We start from the raw sequence: 17,705 nt of genomic DNA on the forward strand, positions 1-17,705 counted from the left end.
GATTTTATTTACCAATTTTGATTGCAATATTCTTCATAATCAAGAAGTAAGAGTCAATTTTTTTGGCATTTGCTAAAAAAAATGGGATCCATGCCTGCCCCCACATTACAAGCATGTTAATGAGTTATCTGGGTGTTATTTATCTGTGTACACTGAACATGACAATTTATATAATCTTTAAAGTCAGTACATCAAATATTCCATTTGGAAATGGTTGAATATTGGGCAGCTTTGGTTGCGTTATATCTCCTTTTAATATCCTAATAGGTAAAGACTAGGTAAAGAAGACATACTTCACTATTATAAACTACCAAATCTATATTATCAACATGACGAAAACAGAAAGGGAATTTACTTCTTGATAAATCATATGTTACAGTACTGGTGTAATTTGGAAAAATGGTATATCGATTTAATTGCTATTTTAAAAAAAATCTTTAAGTATATAGAGATTATCAATGTGGAACCATGATCCCAATTATTTCATTGTCCATTCAAATGTCAGAACCAGTAGGATAAAAAGTTGAAATGCATTCATGAAACACAGTGCCTGAAAACTAACCTAAATGCAAACATTAACCCAGGTGTAATACATGGACAGAAGATATGACAAAGGTAATGTCTAGTACCACTGTTATAGTGGACATTAAAAATACATACTCTTTTTTGGTACTCTCTCCAGCACTGGCCTGACTCTGTTATTTAACAGCTTAAGTTTCTTTGGATCAAGTTCACTGCAAAAGAAATGCATTTATTCCAAGAAATAATTCCTTCCTGTTAAAAATGTTCCTAGAAGCCACTGCATTTCTTTTTTTTCCACATCTGAACAAGAGAGTGTAAAAGTTTTAACGATGATGATGATGATGATGATGATGATAATAATAATGACATACTAACAATGGGTGCCTATCAAATCGCTATACCCACTAAAATCATCCCTGCTGAGGCTAAAACACAGAACCCTGTGCTGTAAACCAAAAATAGAAGATACACATTCAAGTGTCATGACCCCTGTAAGTGACGGGCAATACTGGAAATAAAACTCATTTAATGTGACAATGAAGTTTCGAAGAAAAAAATATAATATAAAATAAACAGGTCGTCTGAGCATAAACAGTCAAAATTCCATAAAACTGGTGTAAAATAAACAGCAAAAATTCCATTAAATTAGTTTAGAAGTTCTCAAGATAATTAAATCCTAATAAACACCAATATTTAAAAAAACAACTTTAAACATTATATTTGGCATCTAAAATTAATTGACTGCTACTTCTCTCATCTATCAATTAACATCTTTGTAAATCATTACATGAACAGATATAATTTTCATCAGACTAACTGCATGCACAACATATAACTCAATACAAATAAAATGTAAGTGGCACTTTAAACGAGTTTGTAAACTGAAATGAATTAATTTTTTATGCATTCTGTTTATAGTGCATTTTACGCATTCTGATCCAGTTACCAATCAGGTCCTGGAGAGAACACTGTACAGCTGCAACCCTGATGGCTCCAAACAAAAATGGCACAAAGCATTTTCTGGGTTGAGGTTTTGCAACAACAATAGCATGTGTAAGGACAATTCAAGATTGTCAATGGCTTTAAGAAAGATAACTAATCAAAAGATCTTACCTATCGCTACTACAGTACTTATCCACCATAAACCTGGACAAGTTTTCTAGTACTGGCTGGTTGTATAGAGAAACAAACTGCTCTCGGCAGACCTATAATAAAAAAAAAAGAAACTAAAGGACAAGAACACTGCAAATAACGACAAATTCAACCTGTAATCGAACCAAAATATCAGTTATGGATGAAACTATAAATAATCAAACCTTGTGATTTAAACTATGAATGGTCAAACCTGGTGATTTAAACTATGAATGGTCAAACCTTGTGATTTAAACTATGAATGGTCAAACCTGGTGATTTAAACTATGAATGGTCAAACCTGGTGATTTAAACTATGAATGGTCAAACCTGGTGAGAACAGCTATCCACATGGACCAAGCAAGTTAAGTTCATTTATGTTGTTCTATAAAACAAAATGCTTTTAGGTAGTGAACCTATTTGCCTAACCCAACTCAGCTTAAAAAAAATTTCAGTCATTTCACTACAATGTCTGCAGTGTAGCAGTTTATAGTCATGTCCAGCACTGGGGTGTCATGCCACAGATATGTAGCATGATGTCTCACCCAGTCACATTATCCTGACACCAGGCCGACCAGTCCTAATACTAACCTCTTAATGCTGAGTGCCTAGTGAGGCAGCTGTTTGAGCCATTTTTATAAGTCTCTGGTATGACTTGGCTGGGGTTTGAACCAATGACCTCCTGCATCCAAGGCGGACGCTCTAACTATAAGGCCGGCTAAAATAGTGCATAAAGAATAAATTATGTATCTGATGTTGGTAAATATGTACAGGGGACGGAGAATTTTAATTATGTAATAATTACATGCTATTTTGGCATTGCTACATAGTTTTCCTGGAGGTCTAGACTAAAAGACAACATGACCCTAGTCTGATATATTATTCCACTTGCTTTAACTGGAATACACTGTAACATCCTCCTTTGACTTAGATTAAGACAAAAGGTCAAATGAGCAGGGAGGGAGGTGGGAACTGTGCAATAGCAATTAAGTATTTGTTCATTAAAGTAGTTTTACCTGCCCCAAAATTACATTTTCATATTAGTAATACATCACCTATTATAACATTGCTGAGTTAGTCAGCCTTGTGGGAGGCTGCTCGCCTAAGATTATGATATCCGATAAAGTGAACTTGTCATTGTTGTCAATAAGATGTTCTGCTGCTGATTGGAGGACGATTTGTCTGACAACTTGTAAGGCTGATATAATGGGACCTAAAGCATAAATACAGTTACTCTGGTGGATCAATTATCAAAGGTATGAAGAGAAAGTGGAGTCAGAACACCAGAGGGCTCATGACATCATATAAAGTGGTTGAAGATGCAGCAATAATCCTGACCTCATAGACCTTCATTTTCATGAAGGGGATCTCTCTCCCATTGTAAGAATGAAAATATTTTAATAGTTCAAACAAAAAAATCCACCTCAAGATGGTGGCTGCTGAAATATCAAAATTATCTTTTCAAGGGAGAAAAAGACGGTTACCACATATATTTTCTTTCATATTTGAAATAAAAATAGCACATACTGGGCAAAGGATCATTCCAGCAGAGACGCAACTGAGACTGGGGAATTCAGTATGAACAGGTGCTACTGAAGGTAACTGATTCTTGGTCAAACCCCATTAGCAAAGAAGAGAGATCGAATCAGTCACTACTGTAATGTAAATAACCCTTTTCCACAGACAAAGCAAGAACTTCACTTTTCCTCACCAATACTCTGTTTTAAGGGTATGGTTCCTGACGATTTTGAAAGGGACCAAAGACATGATTGGATCCACCTTGGCATCAACAAGAAACTGGTCCCTGAAACTCAAAGCACCTGATCAGTTCTGAAATATATGGGTCTGACCCTACTGTAAGTAAGCCCATTAATAACTTATTATGTTAGACAGGGCTGTTCTATGGCCCTTAATGGTGGATACTTATCAATCTTTTTCTTTGAACAGAAAAAGAAAAAAATTGCAAATGCAATGGGGGGGGGGGCATACAGGATCAATGCATATTTTACTGCACAAATTGCAGAAAATTCTCCACTTGGCAATGTAAACCTTGGAAGTTGATTGCCTTATAGCCTAAGTGATGCATTTAGCAACCTTTCTTAGCAGAGAGATCAATTGATATGGGCTGGGTGTTGAGGTGGAGGATTTGAGGAGTATTTTGTCCAAGGGACCCTCTTTGCTGTGACAGCTGATCCCTTATCACTGCCAATTTTATGGTATCGTTGACCAATAGGTCTATGAGATTCCAGAATGCTAAGACCACAAAGAAGCTAGCAGGAGGAGCCGTGACTTGGATGTTCGGACTCTGTGAAGAACTAAAGGGATTATTCTTAAAAATGTGGGAAGGTATAGTTGATCAGTTGATTCCACTGCCCATGCCGTCTACTCTGGCACATGAGAGACATGAAGAGGAAGCTTGTTGTTCAGCTCATTGCAAGCATGTCTACCTCTGGTCACCCCTACAGACGCTATAGACTGGTGTAATACTATTCTGCAAGGACTGCTCACCCATTTAATGGCAAGCCATCCATCAAAACATTCTCTTGCCTGGAATGTGGCAGACTTGGATAGGGGATCTTCAAAGATGCTGTCTGGTGGACGAGTTTCTAAACTTCCAAGAAGAGACAAGGGGTATGAGCCTGACATCTGACATGTTATTGGTAGTGATCATGGCATAATGATGTCATGCAGCTGATACATCCTTGCAGTGCTAGAAAAAAGCCCACATTTCAAGTTGGTTGATGTGAAGAAAACATCTTCCAAAGACCACAGGACTACTTCCTTGGACTCTAGGTGAGCCCACCACCCAGCTTGAATCTGAGGCATCAGTGAAAAGGAAGGAGTGAGGTTCCAGAGTGATAGAACTGGAGAGGCTGCATATAAAGATTTCTTGGGTATCTTAGTCCACTTCCAGAAGAGTGAGATAGGCACAAAAAGACAACAATGACGTCTTCTTGTCCAGTCTTGCTATGAGTGCAAGATGTATTTGTGCGATTCTGTCTGAAGGAACACTGAGTTACTTGCCAGTGAGGAAATTCATCCACATGTAAATCGAATTCTGTGATCAGACAAGACCTAACCTTTTATGACTGTGGATTAGGCCTAGTTGAGTCATCTCCTATCAGACAGATCCCTCATAGGGGCACATCTGAGGATGTTACACCCCTCCCTCAATAACTCGCGCACAACGGGGTCCACAAATATAGACCGCATTATAAGTGAGGGCATGAGTTATCAAGGGACCTCCAAAAATCGATTAATGACTGAATCCTCCTTTTACAATCACGTCGATAATAATTGTTAATAATACACTTTTTCTAATGAAGGTTTTCGTTAATATGTATAAATAAAAATTTGTCAAAATTTTGTAAAAGATCGTTCCAACTTGTTTCAACAACCATAACATGTGCACGAAAATATGTGTATACATCACTGGTTTTGTTTTGTTGATTAGTCTGGTTCTCAGAGTGGTATTAAATAGTATACTAGCAAGTTGGGAGTCAAAGTAGCCAGAAACCAGACTACCTGTTGATATACCACCGAAACTCCTTACATGCTCAGGAAATTATTCAAACAACTGCAACTGTATCATTATTTCAAACACACGAAAACTTATCACAGTGATACTGAAATGTGACCTGTCTAGACAGAAAAGAATTTCATTACAAACGAAACAGGTACCAATAATCCAGACTGATTAAAAAGAAAAATGTTATCCACCATTAAATGTTATGACAACGAGCTAATGAATTCAATTTCATTGGCAGATCATGATGCTTGGTGCTATTTTCAGTAACACAGGAATTCCTCAAGATAAGCACTGATCAGAACCTAACTGATGTTTTGGTTGCTTTTTAGTATATACCATTTTTCATCTGAATTTCAATAGGAAAAATGTAAACAAAATAAGAAAAATTACCTGAAATTCCTCTACAGAACCTCTTGACTAATCTGTTGAGTTTCCTCCTACTCTCATGTTGCCAACACCAACACCCAGAAAGTCAACAAAATCCAACAGTGAGCCATATTTTAGAGAAGCAACATTCTCCTTCACCAAGTAATAGGCAACTGACATAGCATGAATAACTGATTCACATTTCTTGCTGAAAGTTGCCATGCATGTAGTTTTAAGATTTTCACTTTTAAATCCTGAATCGCCTGTTTGTGAGCTGGTAATTCAACATGTCTGTCAAGGGTTGATGTCATGAAATTAGCATTTCCAAGTGAGAAAGATTTCTTTTGCCAGTTTTTACACACCATCAGCAAAGCATCTCATTTTATTCATTCATTTCCAGCCATGGTCGATCTTGTTTCGAGTCTTAATTGGAAGAGTAATTTTTTCCTTGGTGTTAGATAGACCCTTAGTTTCATCGACGCCATCTTTAAGCACATCATCCCTAGCAACATCCGATAAGAGATTAGCCTGAGGAAGTGTTTGTGTGCCTATTGACAGAAACTTCTGCACCCTGACTGTTATTAGAAGCGTTACTGCTAAAATAATGAAAAAGTGTCCTAGTTTTAACTGATTTAGCCATTTAACATGTTGCCCCACCAGCCTCTGTATTAAACATGTTCTTCTGACCTTTCTTATTAACCAAATACGTGACATATTTAGAAGTATACAACTACAACATAATCACTGAGAGTGACAACTGGGAATTTTACAGCAAAAAAATAATAAAATAACGTATTCTAAATGAAAAAATTCACACAATTCTTACTTTTTTGTGATTTTACCTGCATAGGATTAAAAATCTTGCAGGAAATCTTAAATTTTTTTGGGGTGGTGGTGGTGGATTTGCACAATCAGGCATCCTAGATGCAACCCTATGTTTCCCATTGGGACTTAATGGAAACATAGGTTTTTTTAAAAAAAACATATCTTCCTCTAGACTCATCAAAACTGCATACAGTCTAAAAAGACAGATGTAATGTCAGTCAGTGCTTGGTGCCAGGCATTTGGTGTTCAACAAATGGCACTTGGCATTCCACAATTTGTGGCCTGAGACCAAAATGAGAAGATCAGCACCATACACCAAACCTTGTGACTGGCCCATGGTGCCAAGTACTCACTGCATGGTGATAGAAACTCTGAATGTCACCTGAGGCATTACCCTGTGACTGGTGTCCAAAGCCTTCTATGACTCTCACTAGATACATTACCTAGTGCCTGGTCAGATGTAAACCTTACTGGTCAGTATTTTTCCCAACAACTTGACTGTAACAATTCAAGATTGACTAGTGCGAGACTGTGACCAAACTTCCCCATGCATCAAAAGGTGGGGCTCCCTTCAGGACTACTACTTCCTTGCACTGGGAAGTGTTGAGGATCCTTACCTCAGATATGCCATCCACTAGAAGTTGACAACTTCCTAACTTGGACACTGCTTCCATTGAAGCAGGACACTTCAGTACAAGTGCTGCAGTCCCCTTTTAGAAATGGAGGACATCGTGAGAAGAAAATGAAGACATATCCCATTCTTCCTGGCCTAGTGACTTTCCAAATAGTACCAAACCTTGTAGGGTCACAAATTGGGCAACCATCTGTGTATATACATGACAGGTGGTTTGTCTCCCATGCTGCTTTTTAATGCCCACACAGAGGCATTACTGAATGCTAAAAGTAATATATAAACATAAAACAATGAACTGGATTACTTACCCTGACACTGGTTACTATTAGTGGGATGAACCACTAGAAACACTGTCTTTAATGATGTCCTCAAAATTATCAAAATCAGCGAAAACTGACACATACACAAAAACACAGCAAGGACTGTGGTAAAAATAACAAATACAACATTAAAAAATATTCATTATTTCTACACTGTGTACCATATTTAATAATGTAAAATGCTGCTCTAGCAAATGCTTGTAAACAAACAACAACAAAAACCTGCATTATCTATACTGTATGTACCATATTTACTAGTGTAACACATTATAGTGGCAATTGCCTGTATGCGGTAAAACATGTATTATGTCTACCATATGTACCATATTTACTAGTGTAACACATTATAGTGGCAATTGCCTGTATGCGGCAAAATGTGTATTATGTCTACCATGTGCACCATATTTACTAGTGTAACACATTATAGTGGCAATTGCCTGTATGCGGTAAAATGTGTATTATGTGTATTATGTCTACCAGTGTACCATATTTACTAGTGTAACACATTATAGTGGCAATTGCCTGTATGCGGTAAAACATGTATTATGTCTACCATATGTACCATATTTACTAGTGTAACACATTATAGTGGCAATTGCCTGTATGCGGTAAAACATGTATTATGTCTACCATATGTACCATATTTACTAGTGTAACACATTATAGTGGCAATTGCCTGTATGCGGCAAAATGTGTATTATGTCTACCATGTGCACCATATTTACTAGTGCAAAACCAACATCCAAGTGTAAACAGCATATACCACAAACAATTCTGCCATGGTGTCCTGGCATCAGTGTCTATGCTGTTTCCTGTATTTATGATTTCAAGTGATTGTGATCTGATTTCATATTATGCAAACATAAGCAATTACAGTTACTGTAATACATGCATCCTTCAGAAATAATGGTTAAATATATTGGCTGATTACCTTGTTCATTACTTCAACATCACATCCATGTGTCCAGTAGCAGTCATGGACCGAGACAAAGTTGATGCCAGCTCTGAAATTCAAATTAAAAAAAGACTTAAACTGTTGAACAAGAACAAGAATCTAAATAACCCTGACTTGCATATTAAGTATGGACAACTCAACCATCAAGTAACAGTAAGACTTTTAATCATCAGGCCTTACAATTAAGATGTAGTTGAAATGGGTGTAAATAATTGCACAGATTACTGATGTAGTTTTGATAACAATGAAGTGTAGACCCTGCAATAATCAAGCACTTTACACAATAAAAATGAAGCAGTTTTCATACTTAATCAATTTAAATGGTATGACTTGCAGCCTGCAACGTATAAAACCTGGTGATACTGCAGAGTGGAACTGCCACTGATCATAAGATTGAATGAACTAATAATTTCATATGCACTGTTTGCAGCAAGTTGTAAATTTATATACAATCACAATTTTCCATGCATGACTTTGGCTATGGTGGAAATATCTTTCACAACTGGAAAACACAGTATAGGCTGGTTTGCTCAAGAGTAGTTTTTGTCATCAAATTGCTTTAAGTATTGTACTATGATATCACATAACTTCACATAGTGTACTAGGGCATCAAATAGCCTTAATTAATATACTATGGCATCAAATAGCTTTAAGTAGTGTGCTAAGGCATAAAATAGCTTCATGTGTACTATGGCATCAAATAGCTTGGAGTACAATAGCATCAAACAACTTGATATAGTGTACTATGGCATCAAATAGCTTGAAGTAGTGTACTATGGCATCAAACAGCTTGAACTAGTGTACTATGGCTTCAAATAGCTTGATATGTACTATGGCATCAAATAGCTTGAAGTAGTGTACTATGGCATCAAACAGCTTGAACTAGTGTACTATGGCTTCAAATAGTTTGATACAGTGTACTATGGCATCAAATAGCTTGAAGTAATGTACAATGGCATCAAAGAGCTTTAAGTAGTGTACTATGGCATCAAATGTCTTTAAGTAGTGTACTATGGCATCAAATAGCTTGATATAGTGTATTATGGCATCAAACAGCTTGAAGTAGTGTACTATGGCATCAAATAGCTTAATATAGTGTACTATGGCATAAAATATCTTGAAGTAATGTACAATAGCATCAAATAGCTTTAAATAGTGTATAAAGACATCAAATAGCTCGAAGTAGCATACTGTGATATCAAACAGCTTGAAGTAGTGTACTTTAGCATCAAATAGCTTGAAGTAGTGTACTTTAGCATCAAATAGCTTGCAGTAGTGTACTATAGCATCAAATAGCTTGCAGTAGTGTACTATAGCATGAAATAGCTTGAAGTAGTGTACTATAGCATCAAATAGCTTTAAATAGTGTATAAAGACATCAAATAGCTCGAAGTAGCATACTGTGATATCAAACAGCTTGAAGTAGTGTACTATAGCATGAAATAGCTTGCAGTAGTGTACTATAGCATCAAATAGCTTGCAGTAGTGTACTATAGCATCAAATAGTCTAAATTAGTTGTTGTTGCAGGACATAACACCATTTTTCAGCACAATGTAGGTTGTACATGGTGGCCAGTATAAATGGTGGAAAAAGAATCCAGGAAAATCCTGTAAAGAACCACCCACCCATGAGAAGCTACTGGCAAGCTTTCTCACATACCCACATTGGTTGAACCCGAGACTTGAACGCATGCAGAGGTGAGATGGCAATGATTTGTAATGGTGGGCACTTTAGACCACTCAAACAATTGGGGCCCTGCCTGAAGTAGTGTACTATGGCATTAAAAATAGCTTGAAGCAGTGTACTGTGACAGAGTATGTATAGGGTTTAATGGTATGTCAGCTAATACTGGTTCTATGGTGCTGATTAAAAATAAAGTTCTAAAAATGTGAAAATAAAAAACTTGCAAAAGAAAAACTTGAGGAAGATATACCCTTCCAAATACATAAACAAGTAATATTACAAAATAACAAAAGATAAACATTAAAGACAAAAGAAGTATTTTAAAGGTATATCAAGTATAGCAAAGAAACAAATCCTTAAATAAAGGGTCAAAATCTGTTATATAAACTGCATTTCTTCAAATGTTCCAAGATTTCTTTGGTGCTCTATATCATTAAAAAGCTGCCTCAAAAAACTTGGTGTGATTCATTAGGAAATTTTTTAAATGATGAGGGATTTTGAATGAAACTGAAATAAGGTTCCAATTAAATATGACTGGGTGCTTACCTCTGACAGTAAAGGGATGTCAGCATCATGTGAGTAGAGTCTAAAGAATGGATGTAATTAGGAGGGAATGAATTTTTCTGTTTCATTGAATCTGGTTTCCTGGAAAATAGAATAAATATCCATAGTTAGGGATGAAACATTTACACCAAGAGTAATGTGAACTGTATATTTTATGCCTGCTCTGTACTTAATGGTCCCCTGTGTAAATGAAACGTTTGCACAGAAATAATTTTCTTCTTTTAGTTGCAGTGAGGAACCTATCTTTGACTTTGTGACTCACAAATCAACAGACCCCTTCTTTATACCATGTGCAAGCTATCCACAATGTTTGGTCCATGTATGTGATGTAGAACAGTTATTGTGCTGAAAACACTATTCTTTCAGCTACAGTGACCTTCACCCAAGACTCTTGACTACAAAATCAAGTCTTTTTCTTGCCCAAAGTTTAAGCCATCCACAAAGTCTAGTAACTGTAGATAATGCAGAACACAAATTATTTTACAGAAATCATTTTTCTTCTTTCAGTGAGTGACCTTTACCTTTGACTAACTCAAATACAATAGGTATCTTACTTACCCCAAGTGCAAGCAATTCATAAAGTTTTGTAAATGTACATGGTTGAGCACTTTAGTGTTATTTGAGACGAGTTATTGTGTGGAAGCCATTTTTCTTTTATTAGCCTCACTAACCTTAACTTTTGCCCTTTCTGACATCAGAACTGAGAGGCTTCTTCCATAACCAAAATCTAACCTACCCACCAAATTCAGTAATGATAGATGGTGAAAACTCAAGTTACGATGCAGAAATGATATTGGTAAAGGCAGACGAATGGAAATCACAATGTAATACGCTCCACCTTATGGTTGACATATAAAATGTGACAAAGCAGCCTGACTTGGTCAAGACAAAATTAGCATCTTCCATTTAAAGTCTCACACAACTGACATTCTTTGATTTTGAATATTACCTTTTAATCATACTGATTTCTATTTATCTATGCTATATTTGAAGTAAGAGTAGTGCATAAGCATTCTATTTATTAGCCAACCTTTTTGCAGCATGCAATCTCCGAGTTTGGTTACAAGATCTCCTTCAGATTTGGGTTAAGCTTTGTACCAGAAACATCATGCAGGACTCCAGTACTATAAGTAATGTAATTAAAATTGTTGGGCTCTGTAGCCAAGAAAGCCGTTAGGCATCAAATCTGAGCTTACATTCAAGATGTTGTTGTTGTTGTGGGGTTTAACGCCATATTTCAGCACACGATAGGCTATGCATGACAGCCAGTATTAATGGTGGAGGAAGAACCCGGGAAAACCCCTGAGAAGAACCACTGACCCACGAGAAGCTACTGGCAAGCTTTCTCACATACCCACACTGGCCGAATCCTGGACTCAAACCCACGCATACAGAGGTGAGATGGCAGTGATCTGTAACGGAGAGCGCTTTAGACCACTCGGGGCCCCCATTCAAGATGTTAAATTAAGTAGAAACCTAACTTATGGTCATCAATGCAGTCATGTAAGGCACATAATATGTTGCTAATTCTGAAAATTTATTGTACTCAAACATTTCTTCTGACTGAAAACAGGACCACAATATGCAATGGCATAGCTATTAGACACCCGATACCCTTCTAGGGGTAGAAAAATGTTCTGCAAGTGGTTTATCATACACCTGCCCCATTTTTACTACTCCACTATAAAGGCATGACTGAGAGTAAACTTTATTGACCAGCAGGTCTCTTGACTGTGACCTGTATTCAGTCTTGAACTAATTTTAGTATGCAAAAGCCAATATTTTGTTACCAGACTTACCAAGACAATGCCCTTTCACCTTTAGATCCCAAAATCAATAAGTGTCTTTCTTACCCTAAATAGAAATCATCCCAAGTTTGGTCCAAAACTCTTGCTGGAAAGTTCTTGTACTAAAAAAAATGTTCCTTAGGTCCAAAAAGATATTTCAGTTATATCATTCCCAAATAAAATTGCTTCATGTATCAGTAAAGTAAATAAGCAAATACATACGGTAATAACTTTGATATGTGCTACTGATGATGCTTCACACAAATTACACTAATTTAAAAACATTTCTTCATTCCCATGTACAAATACACAGTTAAAGTTGAGGGTAACCCATCACAAAATTGATGAATGCATGGAAAGTTTACAATGAATAAAACATATTGATTTGTTGTTCAGAGCTTAGGGAGAAAAAAAATCCAAGCATTGAACCCTGGAATAAATGAGTTACAACAATCATTCTTGTCCTCATTTTACTAAACACAGTTTACTTCTCTACTATACTGCATACAATTTTACAAAAAAAGCCATATGCACCTGAAGCATGCTTGACACCAAAATGAGTAAAACATTAATTTATTTTTGGAGTGAAGACATGAAATGGGCCAACCTAAATGGGCTATCACCAAATTGTCTGACATGATCAGAACTACTTTTCTGTTCCAGACATGAAAGGTGTAGATGGATAGATGTGCAAGACAGACAAAAGTAAACAGCTAATCCATGTTAAGCTTTAGTCAATGCTGAACACTGGTGCTTGTTACTGCCAGCTTGTAATGGCAGAAGACAACAAAACAGGACACTTCCAGTTTAGATAAATTAAAAATAAGTTATAACAAGAGGCCCCTGAAGGGAATGATGCTCTACTAGCCAAAGAGAATTTCCAGTAATCCAAGATAAGTTTGTTTCTTCTTTACTAATTGTTGAGTACTGAAAGCATCTCTAACATTCCTGAAGAACTTCAACATTTTGCTAACCAAAGTATTTCCTTATGTTTGCGATAACATATTCTCAAGATACCTCAAAGAACAGTACAAAAATCTTTCTCAAGACCTCTGACTTTGAGCATATTGTTGACAGAAGATGACTGAGCTCGTCTCAAACAATCTCAAGATACAAGTACATGTAAATTTTTTTTACATCCTTATTTCTTTTTTAAAGCAAGAGGACTGTGAACAGCAAATTATAAGACTACCCAATTTTTAATAGTCTTCTATGTTGACAACTGATATTTCTGCACATAAACGACTATTCTTCTTTCAGTCAGTGACAATGACATTTGACCCCAATACGAATCCACAAAGTTTTGTCCTGCTCTTTTATGAAGAACTGATGTTATAGTGTCAAATTATTTTTAAAAAATTTCTTTCAGTCAGTGATTTAATCTTTGATCTGTTGACCTGTTGACTCCAAGATCAATAGGGTTGTTTCTTGCACAAAGTGCAAGCCGTTCACAATGTTTGGTAACCACAGATGATGGTGAACTCAAGTTATAAACCATTTTTCTTCTTTCAGTCAGTGGCCTAAAGGTTTGACCTTCTAAGCCCCAAATCAGAAAAGTTCTGATTTAGCCCAAGTGCCATCCATCCATAAACTCTGTGGAGAACTCAGCTATTTTGGGGAAACCATTTTTCTTCTTTCAATCAGTGATCTTGACTTTTGCCCTGTTGAACCTGAAATCAATGGGGTTCTTCATTTCCTTACCCCAGGTGAAAGTGATGCACAAAGTTTAGATGGAGGAGAAGTGGAGTTATAGTGTTGAAACTGTTTTCCTTCTTTCAGTCGAGGTGAACCTAAGCTTTGAAATTTTGAAACATACTGATACACTTCTTCCTTGGCCCAAGTGTAAGCTAACCACAAAATTTGGTAACAAGATATGGTGGACATCTAAAATTATTGTGCAAAAACAAAACTGATAACAAATGGATGTATGGACAGGCAGACAGATGATATCATAACGTAATAAGCTCCACCTTAAGGAAGCATGTAAAAAAATACCATGTTGTTCAAGTACTATCATTCAAACTACAGGTTTTCTTCAAATATATCCATAAATTAGGTCTAATAATAAAATACATTCAAACTTGTGTTGGATTATCATGCTTATAAGCCAGTGCAGTTAAAAACCAAAGTCAAGACCTCTGATAATAAAATCAATGTCTGTGTGCTGAATATCAACCTATTCATTGGAATGCAAGTAAATAGAACGTTTGGACAAAATTCATTTGTACATGTACATGTTATAAGCTCAATGATGTACAAAAGTGCACAGAATGACCTTCGACCTGCCCCTAAGGCCAATTAAGTCATGTTTTCAAAGAATTTTCAGGACTGCAAGGACTTGCAGATTACATTATCTTCTCTAATATTATCCATATACTATAAATAAATAAAGCATGTCAGAATTTGCACATATGTACCATATTTATACACTTATAAGTTGAGTCCAAAATGCAAACTGAACAGATGCATACCTGCCATCGCATAATGCATGGGCAGATCAAGTCTTTCCAGTTTTTTAAAGGAATAATCATAGACCAAAATAACACAGACCCTGATCTGCCAGCACATAATGGAGAATCAGATCTGGGTCTATACTATTTTCAGTTATAGTCAACTTGTAAGGGAATATAGATGGTATTTAACATAATACATTTGCACAGAATTACAAAAGAGTAACTGCTTTTTGAAGAAATCCATATCTATTTGCTCTGCATGAGGTGGGGGGAATCTGAAAATAACTACAATATGAACATAGGCCAGTCTGACAGGTGACAATAACTACAATATGGACATGGGCCAGTCTGAATGGTGAAAATAACTACAATAGGAACATAGGCCAGTCTGAATGGTGGCCAAATTGAATGTGATTTGTTTCTCTCAATGCAGATGTATTCTTTGCCTTTACTTTGGGTAACTGTTGGTTTGCAATAGCCTAATCAGCATTAGAAAGTAAACATTCCTGTTAGAGATTAACTCAGAAAGTGGGACTACAATGCTTGATCAATCCTGCCAAGTAAGGGATCATGGGTCTGTCCATAGCTGAGTAGAAAGTGGGGTCTTAAAATTGCTTAATAGGTACTCTTCACATTTCAAAACTGGATTTTCACTGTAGTTTTTAATACTGTAACTAAACTTTCACCAAGTGAGTACTAGACTGTAAACATTTAACTAATCACCCAGTTTAACAGAGCTTGCAAACTTAGTCTTATAATGTCTTAAAATGTATTGAAACTGATACTTTTCTTTTGAGACTCTCAGGCTGAAAAGTGATGAAGACTTTCTTTAATTTGTTGTACAATAAAATGCTTACATAACGCTGTCAATGTGTTCATAATGTTTCTCTTTCATGACCACAGGCTTACAGTATCCCTGGAACACAGGCAAATTCAGGGGAGTGATCCATTCCACTGGTTGTCTACATATCAATGAGATCACCCGAGCACTGTCAGTAAACCATTCCTGGCAAAAGAAAAACATGTATATTAGCATAATGCAACAATAATATCTGAGAACATTTGAACAGATACTGAAAATTAAATTAAGTTGTGTAATAAACAAAAATTGACATAAGTAGATTAAATTGGTTGATTTGCCAAATAATTCTATTCTCAGAGTACTTCTTTTTAAAAAACTATTTTGTCATAATGGCTAGTCTTGACAATGAAATGCACTATATATTTATTAAAATGGTTAAAAAGCAAGTTCTAAGATATATGTACAGTACACTGAACAACTGTTCATTTCTCTACCCCTCACAATGGGGCAGGTAATCCCCTACACACTCATTATGTAGATGTACCACAGTGGAATTGTAAGTAACTACAGTAGATCTATCACACACATCATGGATTTCGGAAAATCCAAATTTCTACTTTGGAAAATCCAAATTTCTACAGGGGAAATTAATCTGTCCATGTTGTTTTCCAGTATGGACCAAATATAGTAGTCATTGTGACTTGTAGTGGATGCATTAAGTTTAACTGCCACAAATGGAAAGTTGCAGTAATATAATTAAGCAATAGTGGATGTCCTCTACATTGGCTGAACTGCAGTCGATGGAGCAGAATGCAATTTTTAAGCTGTACACAAAAGGCTTTTTAATATTCAAAGACTTGCCCCAAAAAGGCATTGTCATAAATGTAATGTGGGAGATAAAAAAATTGCTAGGACAAAAACATGTTGAAGCAACCTGTAACACGGCTGCATGGACTACTTTTGCCAAATGCTGGGAGACCAGTAGAAAATGTGTTGAAATGGATTCTATACAAACAAGTTATGAAAGATACTGGTAACTGGTTTTAAACAAAGGTTTTATGATTGCTTGGGTCATGGTCTTCACAATTTCCTTCATTTCCCCAGAATGCTGGACAAGACAGAAGTGCTGACTTTCTTGTCATCTAAATCAACAGAGGCCTAGACCATGAAGGCAGTTTAGAAGAGGACAGTGGTGGACATTCCGAGTTCAGCAGCACCCAGTATTCCTTTACTTCAAACTTCAAGGTGTAGTCGTTTCTCTCCATAGTGGGAGATGAGAGAAAAACAAAAAAAACCATCTTCAGCTTATTCCCACAATCAGTTTGCAGGCTGTTCTGATCCAGATCATCATCTGGACAAAACAAGCGAGGAGGTATCCAAGACTGTTATGGAACTGTCCAACAGATGGCTGGTCAAAATTGGTCAGTCAGTATGAGTGCAGACAGCAGCACTACTGAGTTGGTAATGTTAGGTGGATAGACAGATCTATCACCAAGATCCCCAGCAATGTTAGCTTGGCTTTACCAGTCGAACCAAAGGACGATATGCTACAGAAGCCATTCGATCACTGAACAGTATGGATCTAACATCAGAGGGCTGGACTGTATGGTGCAGTCAATACAGCATCATAATGAGGTATGGCAAGATGGCACTGCTCATGCAAGTCATGTATAAACCCCTGCATCCAGACTTACAGGCCCATAGGCCATGCGCAGGTATGTCGAGGGACTTATCCCCACCTGGCTGCCTAGAATTGAGGGGACACTTCACCAAACTGTCAAAATTCATGACCAGAACAGAAGACAATGGAAGAACTGGCAAAAAGTTAACTGAACTAATCAAGTGTGTTGTCCTTTGCTGCATCAAGTGACACATATTTAACTTTAACTACATCTCTGAGTAGAGGTTACAGTTTCCTCCATTTCCCAGATGGAACTGTAACCATCTTGGCAGGGAGGAGGGGTTTGCTAGCGACTCCATGGCAAAATGGATACTCTGTATTTCCCGTCTTTGATGTTCTACATCTCTCCCTGTACTTATTTTATTGCAGTTCTGTAGACCATGTACTCTCCAACCAGCTAGCATAAATGCTGCAAATTATACAGGCCAGGCATAAATCATCAGTCCTCAAAC

General features: G+C 36.7%; 1 protein-coding gene across 1 annotated transcript in view; it reads right to left on the minus strand.

The window, feature by feature from the left end:
- The window catches only part of LOC149781878 (DNA-directed RNA polymerase, mitochondrial-like), a 113,021-nt gene that overhangs the window by 3,885 nt on the left and 91,431 nt on the right, over positions 1-17,705 (minus strand). Inside the window, exons 28-32 of the mRNA XM_089936072.1 lie at positions 15,628-15,776; positions 10,513-10,611; positions 8,259-8,331; positions 1,636-1,727; positions 661-734 (exon numbers count right to left, since the gene is read on the minus strand). Coding sequence (XP_089792198.1) covers positions 661-734; positions 1,636-1,727; positions 8,259-8,331; positions 10,513-10,611; positions 15,628-15,776 — 487 coding nt within the window. The remainder of the gene's footprint in view (positions 1-660; positions 735-1,635; positions 1,728-8,258; positions 8,332-10,512; positions 10,612-15,627; positions 15,777-17,705) is intronic.

This window comes from Sinohyriopsis cumingii, chromosome 15, assembly GCF_028554795.1.
Source record: "Sinohyriopsis cumingii isolate HCF-2022 chromosome 15, ASM2855479v2, whole genome shotgun sequence".
NCBI classification, from domain to species: Eukaryota; Metazoa; Mollusca; class Bivalvia; order Unionida; family Unionidae; genus Sinohyriopsis; species Sinohyriopsis cumingii.